Here is a 24,093-nt window from a genome sequence, read left to right as displayed (position 1 = left end):
CCCCTGCTTCTCATTGCCCAACCCTGGTCTCCATTGCTGCTGAGGCCCCCCTCATAGGCTTCCCAGGAAGCCAGGGCCTGGGTGTGCAGGATATGAGCAGAGGTGTAAATTGTGTGGCAAGCTGCCAGCTCTGAGGTGAAAATGAAAAGTCTTCAGGCAGTGGCAGCAGCAGGCACAGCAGGCTGGGTGCCAGGCACAGCACCCCACCTTCCCGCCCCTACTCTGCCTCACACCTTCCCCTTTTCTGCCATCTTCCCCAGGCTCCCACCCAGGCCTGGCTCCTCTACCATCCCCTCCCCTGCCATTTAGGGGGGCTCCCAGTTCAGCCCAGGCTAGACCTGACTCCAAGAGGGCCTTCTCTTGCTTCCATTACATTTTCTAACTGGCTGACTAGTGCACAGAAAAATGGGCTGTGCTTTTGTCAATTTTATGAGCTTAATGTTTGTGGTAGTTTCTCCATTAATTCTGAGTTTTCCAAGTATACAATTGTCTTGTCTTTAATAATGGATTTTTTATTAATCTTTTCTGGTTCCTCACTTCTTTTGAGGTCATCTATCCCAATCTCTTTATTTTATATTTGGGAAGATTGAGACCCAGAGAGAAGCTACCTGTTTGTCAGTAGCTAGGCCAAGGCTCAGGACTCCTGCCTGGAGCTGTCTGTGCTACTTCCTGCCCCTTCTGTCCCCTCCCTGGTAGTCTGTCTCATTCCTTGTCTCCTTTGCCTCTCATTTTCAGACCTTTGGGCCTCCTGCTCCAAGGAGGAAGGGTGCTCACCAGCCCTTCTGCAGGCTCTCCCTGCTGGCACTGCAAAGTCCCCAAAGCTGTCTCCTGCTGTCACCTCTTGTCCCACAGACAGGTTTAGGTTCTGGGCCAGAGGCTGTTGAGAGGCCCACTGGGGATGAGAGGGAGCCAGAGAGGGGGAAGTTGACAGAAGTTCCTGGGCAGAATAATAACAATGTGCCACATTCCAGCCATAGCCCCTGCTGTGCCTACCCTATCACTTTGCACTTCAATGCAGACCGGCTGCCAAAGGGGCCTCCAGGGTCTGAGCCCCCACTTGCAGGGACTGCTGTGTGCAGGCGGGTGCATGTCAGTGTCTGTGTAATTAAAAATGAGCATGCCTCACTTCACCCAGTGAAGAGATGTCACCACCTCGGGTGGGATGCAACAGCTGTTTGCCGGCTGTGTGGCTAACTGGCTGTCCAGCCTGGTGTGGAGGAATGGGTAGGACAGGGCCCCTCACCCCAGTGAGACAAGAAGTAAAGGGCTGTGATGGAGCAGAGATGGATGGAGCAGACCTCATCCCTTTGTAGGCCTAGAGCTCATGTAGGAGATTTGTGACCCAGTCCTTGGCCTACACCCATTGCCTCATCCTCCTGGGGACTTGAGGCCACCTACTGCTGAGCACACCCAGGCTCTGGGCAGCCTGGGAATGGGATCCACCCTCAGTCTCCCTCCTGGGCCTGACCTCTTCTGCACACCACACCCTCCCCACCCCTAGCCGAGGCCAGGGCACAGGCTGATGCTCCGGGAGCAGAAGACCAAGTGGGGTAGTTCAGGTCCCCTGTCTTGCCTCCCTCCTCCCCTCCCCTAGTTCAGTAAGAACTACCGGGGAAGCACTGGCGCAGCATCCCAGTCTAGCCCCTTTGCAGGAGCCCTGAGCTGTATGGGCCGAATGTTTGCCCCTGCACCAAGGAGATGAGTTCAACCTGAGGTGAGGAGAGAGTGAGTGGCATGTTCCCAAAGTAGCCGAGGCAGTGGCACCATGACAGCCTTTTGTGCATCACTCCTTCCCTTATCTGCCAGCACCCTTATAGGGGTGAGCTGGTGTCAGTGCAGAGATGCTGGTAGGGGGAAGTGCTCTGACTGAGTCTCCTGGAAACCCCTGCATTATGGATGGTGTCCCAAGTCCCCCTCTTGTTTCTGTTTGTGGAAGGCCAGGTGGGAGGGAAGCCTTGGAGGTGTGTCTGAGAAACTGGAACTCCAGAATCCAGTTTCTAGCAGTCCCTGGTGACACCTTAGCGTGATTAGCTTACTTCTTGCTGTTAGGTGGGGAAGACTCTAGGTGTCTGCATCTCTCCCACCTTGGAGCAGGGCTTTGTGATCCCCTTGAGTCTGTGTGTAGGGGTGAGTTGCCCTGGGTTGTGGCCTCGTCAGATAGCCAGTGGCTTCAGTGGCCCACGCAGGTTCTCCTGTCCCGGTGCTGCTTCCTCAGGCCTCTGGCTGCTTGGGCTGTGGGAAGGGGTGTGCCCAGGTCTGGGAGGACTCTAGGCCCCTTTCCCTGGCAGTACCAGCCCAGTGTGGCATTGGCTTGGTGTCCTTGGCAGTCTGTTCTCCAAGGGCTCCCTGGGGCTAGCTGAGGGAGAGGCAGCTGGCCTTGCCTTCCTCTGATGATTTTCCAATATTTACCAGCTCACTGACATGCTGCCTGGGCCATAGCTCCTGCTGTGCAGTGAGGACCTGAGAGCTGGCCTGTGGCTTCCCTCTCCTCCCTCAGAGGCTACACCTGGCTGGGAGGGAAAGGGCTTGTCTTCTCTGCCTGATCTCTTAGGGGCAGAGCATATGGCTAGTCCTTCCCCTGTCCCACACCCTCCATCCCCAGCCCCCACTGGGACTCATTGTTGGTCAGTGGGCAGAGCATGGAGAGGGGTCTCAAGGAGAGGCTACAGGGACAGTTATAAGCCCCTCCTGTATCTATGGGCCTGGGTTGGAAGTTTGTGCCTTTGCCTTCTTCCTGCCTGAGTCTGAATTTTGATAGGATCCGGCATGTGTTAAAATAATTTGGGGCTGAGCCGTCAATGAGATTTTAATTAGCTCTGTGCCTCCTTCCAGTAGGGAGGGCCAGGGACCCCAGGTGGCAGGGGTAAGACTGGGCTTGACTCAGGTATGAGGCTGCCCTTCCAGGGGCCTGGAGGCAGGCTTGGGCAGCTGGCACTCCCTATGTGGGATGCTGTGAGGAGGGAGGGCTGGGCAGGGGAGGAATGGCTGCATAGCCCCAGGCCACAGTTTTCTCTCCCTGCTCTGCTCCCTTGTTCCTCTGTTCTCCCCAATGGCTTTGAAATGAAGACGACGGCAAGGATGGAGGATGCAGTTTCCATGGCAACAGGGCTGTCCACCGCCAGGCAACTTCAGAGCTGGGCTCTCTGGAGGAGGCAGATGCGCAGAGCAGCCACAGAGCTGCCTCCTGCCTGCCAATGAGGGGGCTGGAGAGCAGGTGGCAAGGGTGGCTGCTTGGTGCTACCCACCTTGATGCCTGGCCTAGAGGGGAGGGTGGAAGGGAGACTACTCCCTCTTATTATCCCTGTTACTTCCAGAAGGAAAGCTAGGCAGGTGGCTTGAGTGTTGGTGAGGTTTGGGGTACTGTCCCATTGTCCCTGGGATTTCTAGGTGGGCACAGGCTCTGGTTCCTGGAAGTATCCCCAAAAGTCATCTGTCTACAGCCCTTGAGATATGGGCCTCTGGGTAGCTGATGGCCACTCAGCAGCTTCCTTTTAGACCCTTTGAATGCCGTGAGCATGGGATGCTGGTGAAGGCCATGCTCTGATTGGGTTCAGGGGCCTTTTATTCCCTCTAGCTTCAGGAAAGGCCCTGGACCTTCAGGAGGCCTCTGACCCTGGCCTTGGCAACATGACCCAGTCACTGAGTGGGGTTCAGGTTTGGCAGATGCTTGCCCCCAAGTGCTGGCATTAGTGGAGCCCCAGAGCCTCCTCATTCCTGATGTCGTGCTCTTATTTACCCTCCTTATTCCTGATGTCATGTTCTTATTTACCCTCCTTCTGAAGACCAGGCCTTGGGTGGGTGTGTGGGCAGGTAGAAAGCAGAAGCAGCCATTGGTGTGTTCAGAGATGGGAAGAGCTGGGGGCCGAGATGGCCCATAGAGCTCTCAAGTTGGCAAAAAAGGTCAGACTCAATCTTAAAAATAGTGATTTTCCTTCACTGTCCCTGGAGGTGTTAGGGCTAGCATGTCCTACTCTGTGTTTGAGCACACAGAGACTTAGGATGAGAGGCCTTGCCTGGGTCATGTGTGGAGTCAGAGGCTAAGCTGCAGCTAGACCTTGGGCCAGGACATCCACCCCCATGTGGCTTCCATCAGGCTGCTGAGGACCCTGGCTGGATGAACCTTTCAGCCTCACTCTTCCCTCCCTCTTTTCTCCAGGGTTTCATTTTTACCCCTCTTCACTTGCTTTAATTGGACGTTGGTTTCTCAGCTCTAAGGTTGGCCAGGCAGTCACACAAGTGGAGCCCTGGAGTGGCTTTCCCCACCAGGCGATAAGTCTCTCATTACCGCTAAATGGAAGGCTCATTTCAGAGCTCATGGTGAGAGCTGGGCGGGTGCTATAAATAGCCATGTTGTGAAGGTTGGTGGGTGAGCGGTGACAGGGCATGGACCTCGCAGTCGTCTTAGTGGATAATTGTGCTCCGATGTAGGAAAGGGAGGCAGGCTCGGGAGCAATATTCACTTGACCCCTGTTCTGATTGTTCTGCCTGTCTCAGGGAAGCTCTGGCATGAGTCTGTGCACCTTCCACACACCCTGGGGGATGCAGAGCTTTAGGTTCTGTGTCCAGGCAGAGGAGAGTGGAGTGCCTGTCTCCTCTTGGGGCCCTATAAGCTGCTACTTCAGCCGACTGGGGAGCCAGGCAATATCCAGTGTTAGACCTTCTTGTCCTGTCTGCTCCTCTAGCCTAGGGTCTGCCTCTTCCCCTCTGCTGAAACTCTGGGCTGAGGTGTGAGAAGGGGTGGGAACTAGCCACATCTGATAGTCTCGGAGGTTGGCGTAGACCTGAACCAGCAGGGGAATAGGAGTAGGAGAGATTTTTAGCTGGCCTGGAACTCCAATCCAGGGTTTGTCAGTCACATGCCTGCAAGGGCAGGGGCTAGAGGCCTAAGAGTCAGTGGCACTGACCTCTCCTGATACTGGTGGGTCAGTCAGCATTGTCCAGGGCAGAGAGGAGGTCAGGGCCACGGGGTCCTGAGATGGAAAGTCTGGCAGGTCAGAGCTTGGCATGACTTGGGCACCTGGAGCCTGGAGTCCCTGACTTAGGGTAGTCTGCAGTGCGAAGCTTCATGGCTCTATGAGACCACTGCTTTCTGGAGCAGCTTTTTGGTCCCAGGATTAGCAGTGGTGGGCCCTTGGGATTTTTAGTACCTGTCCTAGGATGTTGTCCTGGGTCCTCAGACCACTGCCCCCCTGGAGTGTGGGACTCTACCCTTAGGGTGCTGTGTGTGTGCCTCACTCAGCAGGGATTTGGAACTTAGGGGAGATTGGGGCAGGAGGCGGAGCCAGCCCCCTGGGAGGGAATAAAAAATAGATGGTTCCTGGGGCCACTCAGGGACGAGTGGGTTAAAGGCCCTGGAGAGCTCATCCCACCTTCCACACTCTGACAAGGAGCGGAAGCTCTGTGCCCACCCGCGGCTGGAGATCTACCAGGAAGACCAGATCTATTTCATGTGCCCGCTGGCACGACAGGGAGACTTCTATGTGCCTGAGGTGAAGGAGACAGAGCGGAAAAGCCGGGGGCCTGCGGAGGCTGACGACACCCAGGTGGATGGCACAGGTACGGAGGGTGGAGGAAGGAGGGTGGGGCCCTGTCTGGAGCCCCCCTCCCTGGATGTGTGGGGCATGGTGGAGGAGCCATCTCCCTGGCTGGGTTGGCACTGTGGTTCCAGGCTAAGCTTGGCAGAGTCAGAAGGAGGAGACCCTTGCCCAACCACCTGCCCACATGCAGAGTTGCCTGTTCCTAGACACGCGGATCCATGCAGATGTGGATTCACACACTTTATCCCTGGTAACACAGACACAAGACCCTACACACATTCCCTTCAGATGCAGCAAGAGTACCCCTGGAAACACAGATCACAGACAGCTGGATGCTCGTGGGAGGGGGCTGAGGATGCTCAGGAAAGGTGTCACTTGGGTGGGGCTCATCAGGAAGTAAGATTGGCACTGGATCTGGAACGTAAGGTGGGGAACAAGTATTCTCCTGTCCCCCAGTCTGGGGCCCTGCCCAGAGCCAGCTGCTTTCTTCCTGCCAAAGAGCAACCAGAGAGCATGCAGAGGGGAGCCAGGAGGTCAGTGCCGGGCCCCTTCCATCAGATCCAGGTTTTGTAGATCCAGGCTAGCAGGTTGCTTGCCTGCTCTCAGCACACCCTCCTGTCATGACCTCTTGTGACCCTGGGCTGTCCCCAGTTGTGTGAGAGGGCTTGCTGGTAGCATTCCAGGTAATCCTTGAGAGTCCAACCCTTGTGCTGGTGGAACCTCATGTGACTCTGGAGGTCCATGACCTGTGGGAGTGGTAAAGGGCTGAGAGAAAAGTGGCTGTCCCTCTTCACCTCCTGTTTTAGGAGATTCCCGCTGTCCATCCAATCTTCAACAGCCAAGGTCACCCTGAGAGACATGTGTTGGTGGGGGAGGGGGACTGGGAGGCAGTCTTCACTCCCTAGGGGCCATGTCCAACACAGTTAACTTCATCTGCCACTTAATTACCTCCATGGGGCACTGCTCCCACCCGCCTGGTAGTGCCTGGCAGACACTCTTCAGTGCCCCTACTGTGGGCACAGGACATGGCACAAGGTCAGCAGGCCTGGGCAGTCCCCAGGGCAGGAAAGGGAGCGACTTGACCTTCCTTTGACCTCCCTCTGCTGCCTGCGCCCCCCTCCTTGGCCCACCCCTTCCAAACACCGCCTGCCAGGGGTGTTGAAGGACTTCTTGGCACTCACTACAGCTGGCTGCAGCTTAGCTCCCCCGCCCCCAGCTCCTTGGCCTATCCTCCCCACCAGCCTGCCCGCCCACTCCCTGGTGTAGGGGCTGAGGGGTCTGCCCACCTCTGACAGGGTCTGCCCTGACACCCGGGCAGACTCTGGGTGTCTGCTTGCCAGGTGCATGCCATTGTGCAGCAGCATGTGGTGGGCGCCTGGCTGCCCAAGGCTTGGCCTGTCCCTGTCTGCCTCCCTGCTGTGGCCCCCACTTGGGCTGGGAGGTGAAAGGGGGTGATTAGCTGCCTTGCGCCTGTTATTACATTGATGTATTATTTAGCTCCAGAGAGGCGATGAATATTTGATCTCCTTGCACTGGCTATGGGCAGTGGAGGAGACGGGGACTAGGGTGAAGGTGGCAGCTTCATTCTCTGTCCCAGCAGCCTTCAGGATTCAGGTACTGCTCTGCCTTGCCTGGCCTCTTCTGCCCTGGGACACAGGCCCAGGACTCCAGGACTTCTTTCTGTGCAGACCTTGGTAGGGCTAGAAGGATACTGCTTCACTGCCTTAGACTCATTTGCCAGAGGTGTCTGCACATGCCCAGGGGCTGTCCTTATCCCAGCGTGTTGGGCCTTGGCCTAAAGGGACACCCCTGGGCTCCTTCCTCTGGTCACTTCTCACCTAGGAACTGGGAGAGGGAGGAGGCATCCGGCCGGCAAGCAGGCAGATTCCCATACCCAAGTCCCAAGAGAGCCATTGGATGGGTGGGACGGTAGAACTTAGTTTAATGGGGCCAGGGAGAAATTACCCACCTCCTTTGCTCCTTTCAGGCTTGCAGCCAGTGTGGCATCAGTAATCATTTAAGGAGCAAAAGAAGGGCTGGAGTCCTGCCCCGGGGTCAGAGGGTACTACGCATAACTTAGGGAGTAGCCCTGGCTCACTGTTGAATGTCTCCACTCTGGGAGCCATGACTAGGGCCCCAGCAAGAAGGCGGCCCTGGGCCAGGAGCTTGGCACTTGCAGGGCTCACCTCACCTCTGCCAGTAGAGCTCAGAGGGCATCTTCTTGGGGCTAAAGGGACTGGGGGAGCAGATCCCAAATCCCCTCACCCCCACCCTGGGTCACAGCTGAGGCTCAGTGAAAGTTCCAGGTCAAGTCCAAATGCCAAGCAGTCCCCAGCTGCACTGGGCTTGGGACTCCATCACCATGGAGATAGGATCTGAGGAAGCTGGCTCACCCCTCACCTTCTGTGATGTTTGACAGCTGCCCCCCTCCCTCTCACACAGGAAGGGAGGCATATCCATCCGCCTTCTCTCAATCTGGATTCCTACACACAGTGGGCCTGAGCCCTTTGCCCCTCCTTGCCACCTCCAACTGCTGCCAGTGCCTCTGATCTGGGAAGATGAATTTTGGGGGTTGCTCCTGAACAGGACAGATGAACCTGCCCTGGAGGAGGTGTTGGGGGTAGGAGGAGCAGGCTGGGAGGGATTTTAGGGCTCTCCAGCCACCAGCGGAGTTCTCCAGGGTCCCCTTCAGCTGCTTTGTGGCTCAGGAGCCACCAGTGGTTGGGGGTGGGTAAGGGCTCTACTGGGGTGACCCAGGCATAGAAGAAGAAAGCCCTTAAAATGCTTCATTCCAGCATCCTTCTCCCATGCAACTTGTTGAGGATTTCTCAGGACTTCCCCTTCCCACTCCTTCCCCAACCTCCTCCTCAAATTGGGGTTCAGTGTGGGCCAGAGGCAGAAGCCAGCTGACTTCCCAGATATGGCTGCTTTTGGGGAGCTCTGCATGGGGAAAAGGGGACAGGAGAGTAGGCCTCTTGGACCATTCTCCTGTCCTTGAGCCTTATGGGCAGGGTTCTTTAGCTGGCTTTGGACAAACCTTTCTCCAAGCGTGAAATGGGGGATGGAGGAGGGGACACTGCTTGAGTCTCTTTGTTCTACCCTCAGCTCCTCACCTCACCTCTGGGCTGAGTGGTCCTTAATGGACTGTTTGGTGGTGGGGAGGGAGCAGGCTTTGTGGGAGTGCAGGGAGCTGAGGCTAATTCAGGCTAGGGAGAGGAGTGCACAGCAGACTGCCCTCCTTTCTCCCTCCCCATTCTCTCCATCTGCCCTGTCAGTGCAGCCCCAGTCAGGGCAGAGGGCAGAGGGCAGCTGGAATAGGCCTCTTGAGCCAGGCCCAGCTTTATTATTCATGAGTGCATGTCTATGCTGAGTTGCTGGACCAGTGGTAGAGCCTCTGTCCTTGCCCTGAAGGTGGGGGTGGGGGTCCTAGCTAACTTGTGCTCCCTCTTCTTGGCCCAGGAGCTGACACAATGAGTGACACGAGTTCTGTGAGCCTGGAGGTGGGTCCTGGCAGCCGGGAGACTTCAGCTGCCACCCTGTCCCCTGGGGTGAGCAGCCGCGGCTGGGATGATGGTGACACCCGCAGTGAGCACAGCTACAGCGAGTCGGGTGCCAGTGGCTCGTCCTTTGAGGAGCTGGATCTGGAGGGTGAGGGACCCATGGGGGAGCCAAGGCCAAGCCTCGAGGCTGAGCCCCTGGGGGCTGCCAAGTGGTTGCGGGAGCCCAGTACCCCTGAGAAGGGCGAGGAGTAACCCGAGGCCTGCACCTTTCTATGGTGCAATTTCTAAGGAACTGAACAGTCTTCTGCCTCTTTCTCCTCCACCTCCTCGGCTCAGGCTGGAGACTCGGGGGGCCTAACTTCTGTCCCGGGCCTCTGGCTAAGCCTCCTCACTGCCCTCTGGGCTCCCAGGGCCAGAGGAGCCAGGACTGTTGTCTGCACCCAGCCCTTAGGGCTGCTGCCCCTGTTACATCTTTTTTCGGATTCACGTTGGAGCTTCCAGGACCCAGAATAAAGCAAATGATTTTTCTTGTTCCACCTGGATTTGCGATGTGCATTTGTTCTACCTTGGGGAGCCCTCAGATAGTCGAGGAGTGGGCAGGAGCATCCTGAGGAAAGGGAGGAACTTGGCTAGGTACCCTGAGGTGGGGTGAGGAAGGAGGGTATTGGAGGCCCTCACTTCCTGCTCTGTGGCCCCACTTAACAGCTGCTTCTCTCCCCCAGGCTGCTGGAGAGCAGGCAGATCAGGACAAGGGGTATGAAAGCTGAGCATGCCCTCCAGGGCTCAGGAGTGGAGAGCTCACAGCCTGCCTTTGTCTGCTTCCAAGAGATGCCTTTGTGTCTGTGGCCAGAGTGTGCCTGTGCTCACACTGGTGTCTGCCCAGCCAGTGAGGACATCCCCGCTGTGCCCGCCAGTGTCTGTGTACCTGTGTGTGTGCATGCGCACATGCACATGCCTTTGGTTTTGTGTGCGTAACTATGGATGGGTCAGCTGGTGGTGGTCCTGGGTGAGGCTGTGCCAAGTGGGCATCCAGATGTGATTGTGGCTAGGCATAGCTGTACTTGTGTGGATGGCTGTGTGGCTATGTGCACGTGTTCCTGTGCTTAGTGTCTTACTGTCTGGTTGTATTACAGGGGTGTGGGACTGGCTAACTGGGGGTATCAGTCTGGGGGTTTTGTCTGTATACAGCCATCAGTGTGTAGCTATGTGTCTGTACAGCTGTATGTGTATGGTTGTGTGTTCATGTGTAAAGCTGTGTGTTTTTCTGTGTCCACATGTAAAGCCAGACATCTGTGCAGCTGTGTGTCCATGAATATAGCTATATATGTGTGGACACGTCCGCATGTGCAGCTCTGCAGGTAAACCTGGGTGTGTCTGTGTGCACAGCAGGAGTAGTGACTGCATAGCTGAGTATGTAACAGCATGTCCATGCTGCACGCGGGACCATGCAGCGCACTTGATGTGGGTCACGTAATGGGCCACTGGAGCTGGCACTGTCTTTTGGGAGATTGCCTTGGTGAATGGGCTGGGATTACTCTGAAGCTTCCTCTCCTCAGCACCCTGCTGCTGTCAACCCCTCTGCTCCAGGGGCCCAGCACCTCACTCACCTGCCCCAGGAAACAGTTGCTCTGAGGCAGCCAGAGAGGGTGAAAGCACGGGAGCTGGAAGACAGCATGTCTGTCTCCCCAGCCTTGTCTGACAGCTCTGAACTCTCATCCTGCTGCCTCCCATTAGCGATGGAGTTTGTGTTTGTTTGGGTTTGATGTGTTGATCTGTTTCACAGCTGTGCTCTTTCCAGAGCAGTGGGGCTTTGGGTTTCTGTGTCCAGGGGAAAAGCCTGTCCTTCCTTGGTGACAGCCCCCCACCCCCTCAACTGTCAAACCCACATGTAGACGTGTACCAGAGGGACCTGGGCTTGGTGTGTGCTCATTAGCATGTGTCTGAGCTAGCCTTGCCTCTACTGACACCTGTGGAAGAAAGGGCAGTGCCAGGAGAACATGTGTAGAGATGCTGTGCCCCTTAGCACTTATTAGTGTGTGTGCATTATGACTCTGGGGCTAAATCTGGGTGCAAGCCCCCTCCCCAGATACTTGAGCACAGTATGGTGCTTCGGATTATCCACCACACTACCCAGGGGCATCCTTCCCCACTCTGCTGCAGGAGGGAAGAAGAGTCAAGAACATCTCACAGCTGTCCTCCCTCTGCTGCGGCTCCAGCTCCCGCTCCAGCTTCTGCTCCCTCCTACACAGCAGCCAGTTTCAGGAGCCTCTTCCCCAGCCCCCTCCTCTCCCAGATCCCCCTGCCAGTCCCAGCTTGTCTTCTTTAGGGTTGACACTAGTCCCTGGTCCTGCAGCACCCATCCCCCCATTAGGTTGGTATCTCTTTGCCATAAATACCCTTTGCACATGAGAGTGGAGATTAGTGGAGGGGTGGGGCTGGGGAGGTCAGGGCTAGGTGTGTGTGTGTGTGTATGTGTGTGTGTGTGTGTGGTGGGGAGGTAGCAGCTTTAAAGGTCATCTGCAGGAAGGAAGAGAAGGTCCCATCCTCCTCTGACCCTTCCCTCCCTCCCCCCCATATCGTCCTAATGACTCAGGCCTCAGCTCTCACTTAGGGCAGAAGACACATGCCCCCACCCCAGGCCTGGCATGTGGACTGAACTGCAGTACATGGGTGGGGAGAATGGACATGAGGACAGGGACGCAGCAGGCTAAGTGCTCCGACTACCTCCCATGTGCCCCCTTACCTATCCCCAAATGGCACTTCTCAACCCTAGGGCCTACCCTCCTTCTCTCGCAGATGGGAACCTATAGTCCTGTGCACACCTCCTGGGGCTCAGTGACCTTCCCAGCCCCTTGCTCCATGCCCGCTGCTCTCTGGGACGCAGTCTGACTTCAGGTGGAGGGGGCAAAGAGGCACCTGCTCCAGCGCAGCGCGGGAGTGCCCGCGGGTTCAGCACCACGCGGCGGACAGCTCCGGGCCTGTGGCCCTAAGGAGTCGGAGGGGAGAAGTGGAGGAATCCAGAGGGAGGCGGAGGCCGGGTTGGGCGCGGGAGATCAGGAGTTGGGAGGAACGGAGGAGGGGCTGGGGGCGGGCCGGGGCCGGGGGCGGGGCGGGCCGCGATTGAAAGCGGCTGGGCGAGCAGGCGGGCCGAGAGATCAGAGCCGCGGAACCAGCGAGCCAGCGAGCTAGCCGGAGCTGGAACCCCACGCTCCCGGCTCCTCTCCGTTTTTTCTCCGCGCCTGAGCCGGGCGCGCAAGGTAGGGTAAGCCGGGTGGTGCCGCGGCCGCCGCCGACCTTATTGATCCTGACCCCGTGTCCCAGAGTCCCGCGGACCCTTGGGTTCTGAGGTGCTCGGGCCGGGACTGGCCCAGGCGTCCAGACAGCGCTCGCCAGGAGCTCCGGGAAGCGGGATGACAGCCCCAGGCGTCCCACCTTTCTTTCCCAGAGAACGCATGCCCTGCAACGCGCTTCCTCGTTCCTCCTGCCCCTCTGTCCTTTGGTCAGTCTGTCTGTGCCTCTGTCTTTGTCTCAGCCTCTCAGGCTCCATCGCTCCCTGCCGGAATTTTGTGGCCCAGGCCCCCAGGCTGCCCCCTCCCAGGGTTCCATCTCCATGGTCCTGTCCCTATCAGAGCTTTGGTCCCAGCTGCCCTGTGGGAGGCTTGCGGTCTTGACTGGTAAGGGCCTCAGCCCCCATCTGAGTCCCTGTCTCCATCTGCGTTGGTCTTCACGCTTGCCTCTCCTTTTTGCCTGGTTGAGCTGTTTCTTCCTCAGTATCCACAGGATCCCAGTCCCCCTGGCCTGACTCGGCCTCAGCGGGAGATTAACCGTGGGGAGGTGAGGGGACAAAGTGAAGAGCCCAGTCTCTGTGGCCAGGATGTGGGGTCCCTGAACGAGTTTTGCCCTTCTTCAGGCTCAGTTACCCTCTCCTAGTCTCCCCAGACCTGTGTGATTGTGACAGCCCTTGTCGGGTAGGTGTCTGGGAGAGCAGCTGGGGCACAAATGATGGGTGCGGAGTGAAAGAAGGAGGCGAGGGTCTCTGAGGGCCAGAGCCAGGGTGCACAGGGCCCTGAGGCTGAGGACGGGGAGACTGGAAATGATGACTTTTCTGCTTGTTTCTGAGCTGAAGAGAAAATGGGAAGCCAAAAGTCTCAGTGTTCTACGTAGAGCTAAGGTTTACAAAAGTCTTAACCTTGAGCCCTGTTTTGAGATTTTTGACTAGATGAACTGACCCCCAGCCCTAACACATACATACACTCACATCTACTTTCCTTGTTGACTTTAGGACCTGTGGCCACTTCGGTGTCCCTCCTTGGGGCCAGACTCTCTACCTTGCTGTCTAACTTCCAGGAGCTAGAATCTCTATTACTTCCTCAGTCAGGGGGCTTTGAGGATGGCTTTTTAAGAACCAGAGGCTGGGACCCTGGGGTGTTCACCTGGGCTCCAGTCTCCCTAGGAGTTGGAGACTAACTACTCTTTAAAGACTCTTCCTTCCCTCTTCCCTGGTGGGTTCTCAGCCTGCAATGGCTCCTCTCTGGAAATCCAAAGCTCAGGATGGGGACTGGACCCATCCCCTAAGTTTGTAACTGTGACTTTATGCTGCAAAGCTGTTGACTCTGGGGTTCCAGGAGATTTGTGTAGGGTGTTGGACATTCTGTGACTCACAGTGGGATTGGTGTTGGCTGGGGTCTCCTGTCTTCCGTCTGGGACTCTACTCTCTGCAGTGCTCCAACTCTGCTAAGTTTGGGATGGGCACAGAGCTTATCTCCAGCCCCAGATCAGGGCAGGGCTGAGAGGCAGGCCTCGGGGATGTCCCAGGAGCTTCTCATCCTAGTTAGTGATACCACCTCTCCCTGGTTCCTCAGTCCCTGTGAAAGGAGCTTGGGGGAGGCAGAGTCAGAGGGGTAGTCACTCTCAGATTCCACTTTTCCCTATCTGCCTGTCTGTCTCTCTCTTTCTCTGCAGGAGCTGGGTCCCTCCTCACCCTCTTCCTGTCTGTCCTTTCCTGGTCCATTTCCACCTCTCTTTGCCTTTGCTGCTTCTACCCTCATCCCCTAGAGGCCCAGGTCTGCTGGACCCATCCATCCCCTTTGTGGCCATGGGATCACTGCTTGGGCTTCTGGCTCTGCTGCTGCTGTGGGGTGCTGTGGCTGAGGGCCCAGCCAAGAAGGTGCTGACCCTGGAGGGGGACCTGGTTCTGGGTGGGCTGTTTCCGGTACACCAGAAGGGCGGCCCGGCAGAGGAGTGTGGTCCTGTCAATGAACATCGTGGCATCCAGCGCCTGGAGGCCATGCTTTTTGCGCTGGACCGTATCAACCGTGACCCAAGCCTGCTACCGGGTGTGCGCTTAGGTGCGCACATACTCGACAGCTGCTCCAAAGACACACACGCTCTGGAGCAGGCACTTGACTTCGTGCGTGCCTCACTCAGCCGGGGTGCCGATGGCTCACGCCACATTTGCCCCGACGGCTCTTATGCCACCCACGGTGATGCTCCCACTGCCATAACTGGTGTCATTGGCGGCTCCTACAGCGATGTCTCCATCCAGGTACATGGGGGCTGTTTAAATGGGGGGTGGGAGGGGAGGCTGGAGGTGGAGACCTGGAATTCCTGCTGAGCAGAGGCTCTGAGCTGCCATGCATTGGAAGAGGGACCAGAAGCTTCCTTTGAGTAGCTCTTTACTGAAGACTAAGAAAGTGTCCCTGTGATGTAATGGGGGTCAATTTTTAGAGACTGTGCAAGGAAAATATTCCCTGTACGTGCGCGTGCACACACACACACACACACACACAAACACACATCTGATGTTAAATAGTCCCGAGAAGCTTAATAACCAGGACTTTTGAGCCAGAACTCAAGTTTTGACTCCTAGCTCCCCACCCCACCTCCCCACCTACTGTGTGACTCTGGGCATTATTTCTCTCTTCTGCGCCTCAGTTTCATCCTTATAAAATGGGACTTGTAATATTTACTGCTCTTAGGGGTGTGATGGAAATTTAAAATACATGCAAAGCATGTATCACAGGGCCTGGCAAGTCATAAGGGCATAATCAATATTCGCTGCTATTGTTATTAAGCCATTTTATAGATGAGGAAACTGAGGCTTGGAGAGAGGCAAGTCACAAGTCAAGGTGCTCACAAAGTGGAGACATGAACCTAGAGCTCTCAGCCAAGAACAAGGGACTGTCAGATCATCTCTCTGTGGATTGGGAAGGGGTGGAAGGTAGAAGCCCAGAGCAGCCCAGAGAAGAGAAACAGGGGTGGGGGACCCAGAAGGAAGAGAAGCAGGATGTGTGGGAAGGTGAGGGGGAGGGTACCCCAGGGTCTTCAGGGGATGCAGGATTTGAAGGGGTGGGAAGGGATGGGAACCAGTCCTCCATCCTCCTGCTCTCCTATAAGAGGTCAGCACAGGGGACTGGCTCAGCTGATGTCCCTTGGCCCACCTGGTGGCTTTAGCCCAAGTGGGATCCTCCCCATCCCTGAATGGGTTCCACTCTTGTCTGGACCCTTGTCTGCCTGGTGCCTGGTGTAGGCTGCTGCATAATTGAGGCCAGAACTGGGCTTGGGGCTGGTGGTTATAAGGAAGGCCTTGTCTGGGGCCTCAGCTTCCTTTAGGAGGCCAGCTGAGAGCACTACCAGAAGCAAGGCCAGGACCCATGACCTGGAATTCTTGTTTAGGAGAAAGGAAGCAGGAGCTGAACCACGGAGGCAGCTTCTGGCCTGGGCTGGGGGAGGCCTGCTCATCCCCCTTTTGCAGGGAGTGAATTACTGGTCCTGCTGGTCCCAGATACTGGAGGTGGCTGGTAGTAGCTTGGAGGGGTGTGGCTGTGCTGGCACCTACATCTGTGGCCCTGGCTGGGGCAGGGATGGATGGGCAGTCTCCTACTTGCTGATGTCTTCAGGAGCTCTGAGGTACTTTCCCAGCACTCCCTCCAGAATTCTCTTAAGGGCCCCATGCATTCATCTCCAGGAGCCCAGTTACCTCCCTCTCCCCAAGTTGCCTGTCATAGCCTTGGTTGGCCTTTTCCTTGTCTGGGTCAAGACCAAGCTCAGCCCTTTATCTTTAGACTGCACCTGCCTGGTAATGATCCCTCCACATGCCTGCCCCTTCTCTCTTCCCCAAATCCCTGTCATCTTCCATATGCCAGGTACTGTGGCTGCATCATACATCATTACTTTTATCTGCTCAGCAACCTTGTAAGGCAGGAATGAGAAACTGAAGCTCAGGGAGGTTTGCCAATTTGCTAAGGGGCACAGAGTTAGAAAGTACAGAGAAGGCATTGACATTGTTGGCATAAGAGTGAACCTGTGGCAAATAGGCTGCTTCAGACCTAACTCCCTCTTGTGGAACCAGGAGCAGGCCCTGCTGTTACCTACCCACCATCCCACCAGGCCCTTGGCTGCACCCCACTCTTGGGGACAGGTCCCAAAGATCTGAGGGTGGAGACTGTTTGCCAGGCAGGCAGTGGTATGTAGGGAGCCTTGCTTATTTCAGGCTCAGGCATCCAGTGGAGACTCTTGGATGCTCAGAGCTATGGAGCCCTCAAATCTGGGTTTTCCTTCCAGGAGAGTCTTTTTCTTCTTTCTCCATCATCCTATCAGGATTGACTCTGGAAAGGGTTACCTGCCTCAAACAGGTGGAGAGCTTAAGAGCCCCGAGCATCCCAGATGCCATCTAGTGCCTCTTTCTCCCTGCACAGCCAACTGTCAACCTCTCTCCACCCAGGACTTGGGCCTTCCGTTAGCTCCCTCCTTTTGCTACTGCCATGCATCTGTCAGAGGGGGTCAGGTGTGGCTCAGGACTCTGCTACCTCAGCCCTGGGTCTTCTCTCTCTCAGCCATTGGGAAAGGACAGGGAACTCCCTGACCCCTGGAGAAGACACCTCAAAATAGGATATAGGTCTTTGAGGAGAGGGGGACCTCAGGGCCGACCTCACGGGCACTTGATCCCAAGGTCTGATAGCTGTGGGGGACACATTTGTCTCTAGCATTTGACTTGGTGTCTGTCTTCACCTCCTCTCCCTCTCCCCCAGGTGGCCAACCTCCTGCGACTATTTCAGATCCCACAGATCAGCTATGCCTCCACCAGTGCCAAGCTAAGTGACAAGTCTCGCTATGACTACTTTGCCCGCACGGTGCCCCCTGACTTCTACCAAGCCAAAGCCATGGCTGAGATTCTCCGCTTCTTCAACTGGACCTATGTGTCCACTGTGGCATCCGAGGGTGACTATGGCGAGACAGGCATCGAAGCATTTGAGCTAGAGGCCCGTGCCCGCAACATCTGTGTGGCCACCTCGGAGAAGGTGGGCCGCGCCATGAACCGGGCAGCCTTCGAGGGCGTGGTGCGGGCCCTGCTGCAGAAGCCCAGTGCCCGCGTGGCTGTCCTGTTCACCCGTTCCGAGGATGCCCGCGAGCTCCTTGCTGCCACCCAGCGCCTCAACGCCAGCTTCACCTGGGTGGCCAGTGATGGCTGGGGGGCCCTGGAGAGCGTGGTGGCAGGCAGCGAGGGTGCTGCTGAAGGTGCCATCACCATCGAGCTGGCTTCCTACCCCATCAGCGATTTTGCCTCCTACTTCCGGAGCCTGGACCCCTGGAACAACAGCCGGAACCCCTGGTTCCGTGAGTTCTGGGAGCAGAGATTCCACTGCAGCTTCCGGCAGCGAGACTGTGCAGCCCACTCCCTGCGGGCTGTGCCCTTTGAACAAGAGTCCAAGATCATGTTTGTGGTCAATGCGGTGTATGCCATGGCCCACGCGCTGCACAACATGCATCGTGCCCTCTGCCCCAACACCACCCACCTCTGTGATGCAATGCGGCCAGTCAATGGACGCCGCCTCTACAAAGACTTCGTTCTCAACGTCAAGTTTGATGGTAATGGTGCTGGCCAGTGTCCACCAGGCTGCTAGCCCTCAGAGGGTGAGAGGGAGCCGGCCCTCAGGTTCTAGTACATGGCTAAGAAAACACAGCCTGCAGCAAGTCAGGGACTTACCCAAGGGGCTGGGGTCAGAGCCACGACAAGTACAGCTAGGCTGAGAGGACTGAGGTTCCATTTTCTGACACCCTTTCATAGAGTAGACGTCTGGCCTGGTCCAGCACTGTGAAGGTCTCTGGTTCCTGCTCAAGCCTTGCCCTCTCTCTCCTGTCTCTTTATCATGCAGGGAGGAGGCATTGGGAGATCTCAAGCTGATTGTCAGGCAGCAAAATATCAGTGAGAGTCAGAATAAAGGTGCATTAGGATTTTCCACTCAAGGTGGTTTCTTCAAACCAAAAGTTATTTGAATGAAAGTTCCAGCTTCAAGAAAAATAAATGCCTGAGAATCATTGCTCTGCTTCAGAAAGCATCACTGTGGGAACTGTGGGAGAGGGTGCCAGGGCTGGCCCAGGAATAAGACGAATAGTAATTCCAATACGATTGACATTCAGAGTTATGGGAGAATCAGGATGAGAGTTTGTGTTGCATTTGAGTCTGATTGGGTTGACATTAGAGCAAGGCTAAATTTAGCCCACTGGGCTTGGTGGAATTTATGGTAGGGCTCAAGTTGGATTTTGAGGATTTTGAGGCTGGGTGGAAAGTAGGGACTGCAAGGGACCTGCATTCGACTCCAGGCCGCACCATTCACCACGGGGCCTTCAGCACATCATCTGCTAACTTGAACCCCATTTCTCACTGGAACCTGGGACGGCAGGGGTCCTGCCTCCTAAGCCTGGCTGGGAGACGTGAGGTTCACGGGGGAATGGGGGTGGGGAGTAGAGTGGCTTGTGAGCTGTCTGCCAGGAACATTCTGGTGAACATCAGTGGTTCCAGGTGACTGCTGAGGTTGGGATTCAGCTTACCCTGGGATCAATGTTGGGACTGACAGGGGCTGGAGCTAGGGTTGTCATTTTTAGGATTAAGTGGGGCCAGGACTGGACCTGAGGTTGAGTTTAGCTTTGGAAGGGTCTCCAAGCTAAGTTTTGCAGAAAGGGCTATGGTTTGTGTCAGGATAAAATTGGAGTCTGGATTGGAAGGTCTAAGGCTGGGTTTTGGGAGTCATAACTGGGGGTTAGTGTGGGCATTTGGGTTCTGGAGATGCCTGGACTTTAAGCTGGGGTTCTAATTGAAGCTTAGGGTTGGGGTTTGTTGTAGCCTCTCATTTAGAGAAACGTCTGGGGTTAGGCCAGCTTTAGCATTGGGGTGAGGATCAGAAGGACGAGAACTGGCCTCAGCTCTGGGCTTTGGGTTCCACATTCGGGGGAGGGCTGAGGTCACTTCAGGATGACCCACCAATCCATCCCTCTCTTCCTTCCCTCCCTGACCCCAGCCCCCTTCCGCCCAGCTGACACCCACAGTGAGGTCCGCTTCGACCGCTTTGGTGACGGTATCGGTCGCTACAACATCTTCACCTATCTGCGGGCGGGCAGTGGGCGCTATCGCTACCAGAAGGTGGGCTACTGGGCAGAAGGCCTGACCCTGGACACCAGCCTCATCCCATGGGCCTCCGCCTCAGCCGGGCCCCTGCCCGCCTCTCGCTGCAGTGAGCCCTGCCTGCAGAACGAGGTGAAGAGCGTGCAGCCGGGGGAAGTCTGCTGCTGGCTCTGCATCCCCTGCCAGCCCTATGAGTACCGGCTGGATGAGTTCACCTGTGCTGACTGTGGCCTGGGCTACTGGCCCAATGCCAGCCTGACAGGCTGCTTCGAGCTGCCCCAGGAGTACATCCGCTGGGGCGATGCCTGGGCGGTAGGACCCGTCACCATCGCCTGCCTGGGGGCCCTGGCCACCCTCTTTGTGCTAGGTGTCTTCGTACGGCACAATGCCACACCAGTGGTCAAGGCCTCGGGCCGGGAGCTTTGCTACATCCTGCTGGGTGGCGTCTTCCTCTGCTATTGCATGACCTTCGTCTTCATTGCCAAGCCGTCCACAGTGGTGTGCACCTTACGGCGCCTCGGTTTGGGCACTGCCTTCTCCGTCTGCTACTCAGCCCTGCTCACCAAGACCAACCGCATTGCGCGCATTTTCGGAGGGGCCCGGGAGGGAGCCCAGCGGCCGCGCTTCATCAGCCCTGCCTCCCAGGTGGCCATCTGCCTGGCCCTGATCTCAGGCCAGCTGCTCATTGTGGTTGCCTGGCTGGTGGTGGAGGCACCGGGCACGGGCAAGGAGACAGCCCCCGAGCGGCGCGAGGTGGTGACATTGCGCTGCAACCACCGCGACGCCAGCATGCTGGGCTCACTGGCCTACAACGTTCTCCTCATCGCACTCTGCACACTCTATGCCTTCAAGACCCGCAAGTGCCCTGAGAACTTCAATGAGGCCAAGTTCATCGGCTTCACCATGTACACCACCTGCATCATCTGGCTGGCCTTCCTGCCCATCTTCTATGTCACCTCCAGTGACTACCGGGTGAGTCCCCACTACAGGGCGGGCGGGGGTTGGGGGAGCAAGCAGGACATGGGACCTTCTGTTTCCTGGCATCCCATTCAATCTGATCACTTTGAGGCTCCAACAGGTTTAGTGCTCACCTAGAGGCCTACAGCTTGTGGTGGCCCAGTTGGGACTGGACCCCAGGGGAAGGTGGGAAAGCTGAGTGGGGCCTGGGGAAATGGCTATGGAGATGGAGGGGTCAGAGCTGAGAAGAGATTTCAGGACTCAGATATCATCTCCTGACCTGGGAGGAGATGGAGGTGCCAAAATACGTCCAAATGAGCAGAGGTTTTGCCCTGCTGCACTGAGGGGTTGGTTGCAGAAGGGGAGCCCCGGTCTCTGCTCTTGGTGAGCTCCTGGACTAGCAGGGTGATTGACCAAAGAACTAAGTCAGGCAATGCTGCTGATTGCTTTAGGTTGACAAAAGGCCCCAACGAGAGTGTGGAAGAGGGAGATGTGTAGGTGGTGGTGGTGGTGGTGGTGGTGGTGGTGGTGTGTGAAGGGAGTCAGAGAGGGTTTCTTGGAAGAGGAGTCCTTGAACCGGACTCTGCCGCGCAGGCAGGTTGGGATAGGTAGAGTGGAGGAGGTGGGGAAGGGCAGCCAAAATGGAAGCTGATTGGAGCAGAGGGTCTGCATTGCCCCTCACTCCGGGTTGAGGTGGGGAGGCATAAATGAGGTGAGCAGGGGTGGGAATGTGGGAATGGCAGGGCTCTTGAGCCAGCGGCCCCAGAGGGTGCCATGCTCTGATGCCCCTTGAAGCCATGCAGTGTGGCCCGGTGCCCCTGGAGCTGTGTGACTCTGGGATTGAGAGATGAAACTGGGGAGGACAGGAAAGGTGAAGCAAAGAGGGGGAGGAGAGCTGGGGTGTAGGGTCAGGGAAGGTCAAAGCCAGTGAAAACTGTATCCCGGGTGGTGGCTTCCATCCAAGTGGCACCGAGTGTCTCAATGGGTCTCCTCAGCTTCAAGAGGCAAAGGCTGCTTCGGATGGGGTGGTCAGGGAAGGCTCCTCTAAGGAGGCGACAGATGACCTGAGCTCTGAACAGTAAGAGGATAATCTTGGTTAATCCTCACAACTCTGGAGTAAACTCCATGGCTCTCCCCATTTTACAGATGAAGAAACGGAGGCTCAGGGAGGTTCAGTCCCTTGCCTAAGGTCTCTCAGCTTGGGAGTATAGAGCAGGGTCTGAATTGACAATCTTAACAATTAAAGAAGCAGGAAAATCAAGGCAAGAGCCCCTGCAAAGGCCCTTTCCCTCAGGACAGAGGTATGGTGGGCAGTACTGGGGGCCAGGGGTGGCTGGGCTTGGCTGCTCTTCCACCTGCTGGGCCACCTGCCTGGGTGGTGGAGGCCAGAGCTTGGGAGGGAATCTGCTCTAACGCAGCCTGCATTTGCATATGATTTGCATTTGCATGCCAATCATCAGTGGCAAAGGACCCACCCGGAATATATACACTCAGTACCCACATATGCATGCAGACACACACACACCAGCACCTATGCATGCAGACACACACGTACCCCTACACTCACTTGTGCACACACAGGCACACCTGGCATACATCCAGGTCTTCTCAGCTACACACATCCATATACATGCATTCTATATGTGCACATATCTGCACACTTTCAAGACCCACTGCACACACACCGCCACACAGATATACATGCATTTATACGCAGGCACTCTATATCTGCATCTCGACATACATAACACCTGCACACACACTCCCATGTGTACACGTGCCCCTGCATGTTCACCCCCACAGCTAGAACTTTGGTCTCCCTGGGAAGACGGTGCACTGGGGCTGATGCTCTGGTTGTGCCCAACCTGCCTAAAAATCCTTTGGGGCTTGGCAAACGGACCAAGGCCCAGTGTTGGATGCTTATTGTCTCCCTCACTCCCTACCCCACCGCCTGGGCAGGGTTCCTGGGGCCAGGCCCAGGCCTTTGGGACAGACTCATCCTTGACCTCTCCCACCACAGGTACAGACCACCACCATGTGTGTGTCGGTCAGCCTCAGCGGCTCCGTGGTGCTCGGCTGTCTCTTTGCGCCCAAGCTGCACATCATCCTCTTCCAGCCGCAAAAGAACGTGGTTAGCCACCGTGCACCCACCAGCCGCTTCGGCAGTGCTGCCACCAGGGCCAGCTCCAGCGGCCAAGGTCGGCATCCCCCCTAAGCACCCCTCTCCACCTGGGCCTCCTCTCCCTGCCTCAGCTCCTCAGCATGGGGCCCACTCCCTGGGTTGCTGAGATTCCTTGGCTGGGGGTGGAGGGCCCCCTAGATGAGGCTGGACAGGAGAGGGCAGGGTGGTGGCGGGGAGCCGCCCTCTGCAGCCCTTCTTCCCCTGCTGCCTGCCCTGCCCAAGGGACCTTGGGGCTGGCCCCAACCTCCAGCTTCCTTTCCCCAGGGTCTAGCTCCCAGTTCGTCCCCACTGTGTGCAATGGCCGTGAGGTGGTGGACTCGACGACATCGTCGCTGTGAGGATCCCCACACTCCTGCCCCCACACGGCTGCTCCCTGGAGCCCGGTGCAGACCCATGTCCCGGGCCAGGAGGAGGATGTGGCTGAAGCACTGCAATAACACCCCCCCGCCCCCCAGCACCACTTACCAATGGACTTCCTCCAACCCTCCAGAGTCAGAAAAGGTCCTGGGCCAGGGAGCCTCTATAACCACCACCAACTGCCCCTGCAGCTGTGTCCCCTCCCTGCCAGGCCCAGGACTCAGAAGGGAGCAAGCCAGGGTCCACTTTGCCCTGGAACAGGGTGGCTGAGGACTGCAGGCCCCAGTCCCCAATCAGCAAAGGTGCTTCCAGCCCTGCCCCTCCCTCCTTCTAGGGCCTTTTAAATTTTTTATATGAGTTATTCTGGGTTGGGGAGCGGGGTTATTATAGAGGCCGTTCCTCCCCCTGCACAGTAGTTTTGTCCTGTGGTTTATTTTGTATTATCTGTAAATAAAGTGTCTTTATTAAAAAAAAAAAAAAAAACCACTCTGCCCCTGATCCAGGGAGGCCCCTCACCCCTGCCACAGATTCTCAACCATCATTTTGCCAGTATTTGTTCACTCTGCTTTGTGCCAATGCTAGGACCTGATGGCCATAAGATAGACCTTGTTCTGCCCAGGGACCGAAGGGTGGAGGGGAGACAGAAAATGAATAAGCCATCCTCCCTTGAAAGGAGCTGCTGCAGACCGGCCAAGGCCCTGCTAGGGTGAGGGCTGGTGGTTTAAATGGATACAGGCTTGTCTGGCAGTCTGGGGGACGGGGCGGGGTGGGGACCTCGATCGTGTGGGTGAGGGGGCAGGAGGGACAGCTGACTATGACCCTTTGGAACTGTGGGCTTTTCCACGTCTGGCCTGCCTGGCACTTGGAGGAACCATCCATCAGCATAGACCCAGGCTGAGCGTCTGAGATGGAGGGACCCAAGAGGAGGCACAGGCTCGAGCATCACCTGTTCACGTGGCGCGAACAGAGCCAGAAAGAGCGTATGAGGAAGGAGGAAGTGAGGCAGGGAGGGCAGGGTCTGGGCAGTTGGAGAGGCCATCTGCTGTCGCGCCACGCCCGACGAGAAGTGGGAGAAGCAGGCCTTTCTCAGGGGTTAAGAGTGCCTCAGCGCCCTCTGCTGGTGAGCCCCAGACTGCAAACGCGGGGGCTGCCCGAGGG

General features: G+C 56.8%; 2 protein-coding genes across 10 annotated transcripts in view; both read left to right on the top strand.

The window, feature by feature from the left end:
• Positions 1 to 9,573, top strand: part of TEX264 (testis expressed 264, ER-phagy receptor) — a 29,202-nt gene extending 19,629 nt beyond the window's left edge. For all 5 annotated transcript variants that reach the window (XM_032458406.1, XM_032458404.1, XM_032458407.1 and 2 more), the window contains 2 exons: positions 5,388 to 5,556; positions 8,997 to 9,573. In XM_032458406.1, the coding sequence (XP_032314297.1) occupies positions 5,388 to 5,556; positions 8,997 to 9,289 (462 nt within the window). In that variant the 3' untranslated portion in view covers positions 9,290 to 9,573. The remainder of the gene's footprint in view (positions 1 to 5,387; positions 5,557 to 8,996) is intronic.
• Positions 9,574 to 12,157: 2,584 nt separating this feature from the next.
• On the top strand, positions 12,158 to 23,418 carry GRM2 (glutamate metabotropic receptor 2). Of its 5 annotated transcripts, none has more exons than XM_032458402.1 (6): positions 12,208 to 12,294; positions 14,000 to 14,582; positions 17,068 to 17,905; positions 19,336 to 20,411; positions 22,417 to 22,594; positions 22,843 to 23,418. In XM_032458402.1, the coding sequence occupies exons 2-6, from the start codon at positions 14,133 to 14,135 to the stop codon at positions 22,914 to 22,916; spliced, it is 2,616 nt and encodes an 871-aa protein (XP_032314293.1). In that variant the 5' UTR covers positions 12,208 to 12,294; positions 14,000 to 14,132; the 3' UTR covers positions 22,917 to 23,418. The 5 variants fall into 5 exon arrangements, 4 of the variants coding, with proteins under 4 accessions (XP_006174134.2, XP_032314293.1, XP_032314294.1 ...); XM_032458403.1 differs by lacking the exon at positions 12,208 to 12,294 and adding an exon at positions 15,713 to 15,946 and having other exon boundaries at positions 14,474 to 14,582; XR_004312151.1 differs by lacking the exon at positions 22,843 to 23,418 and adding an exon at positions 21,543 to 21,697 and having other exon boundaries at positions 12,158 to 14,582; positions 22,417 to 22,544.
• The last annotated feature ends 675 nt before the right edge of the window (positions 23,419 to 24,093 follow it).

This window comes from Camelus ferus, chromosome 17, assembly GCF_009834535.1.
Source record: "Camelus ferus isolate YT-003-E chromosome 17, BCGSAC_Cfer_1.0, whole genome shotgun sequence".
NCBI classification, from domain to species: Eukaryota; Metazoa; Chordata; class Mammalia; order Artiodactyla; family Camelidae; genus Camelus; species Camelus ferus.
This window is presented reverse-complemented; position numbering and strand designations above follow the sequence as displayed.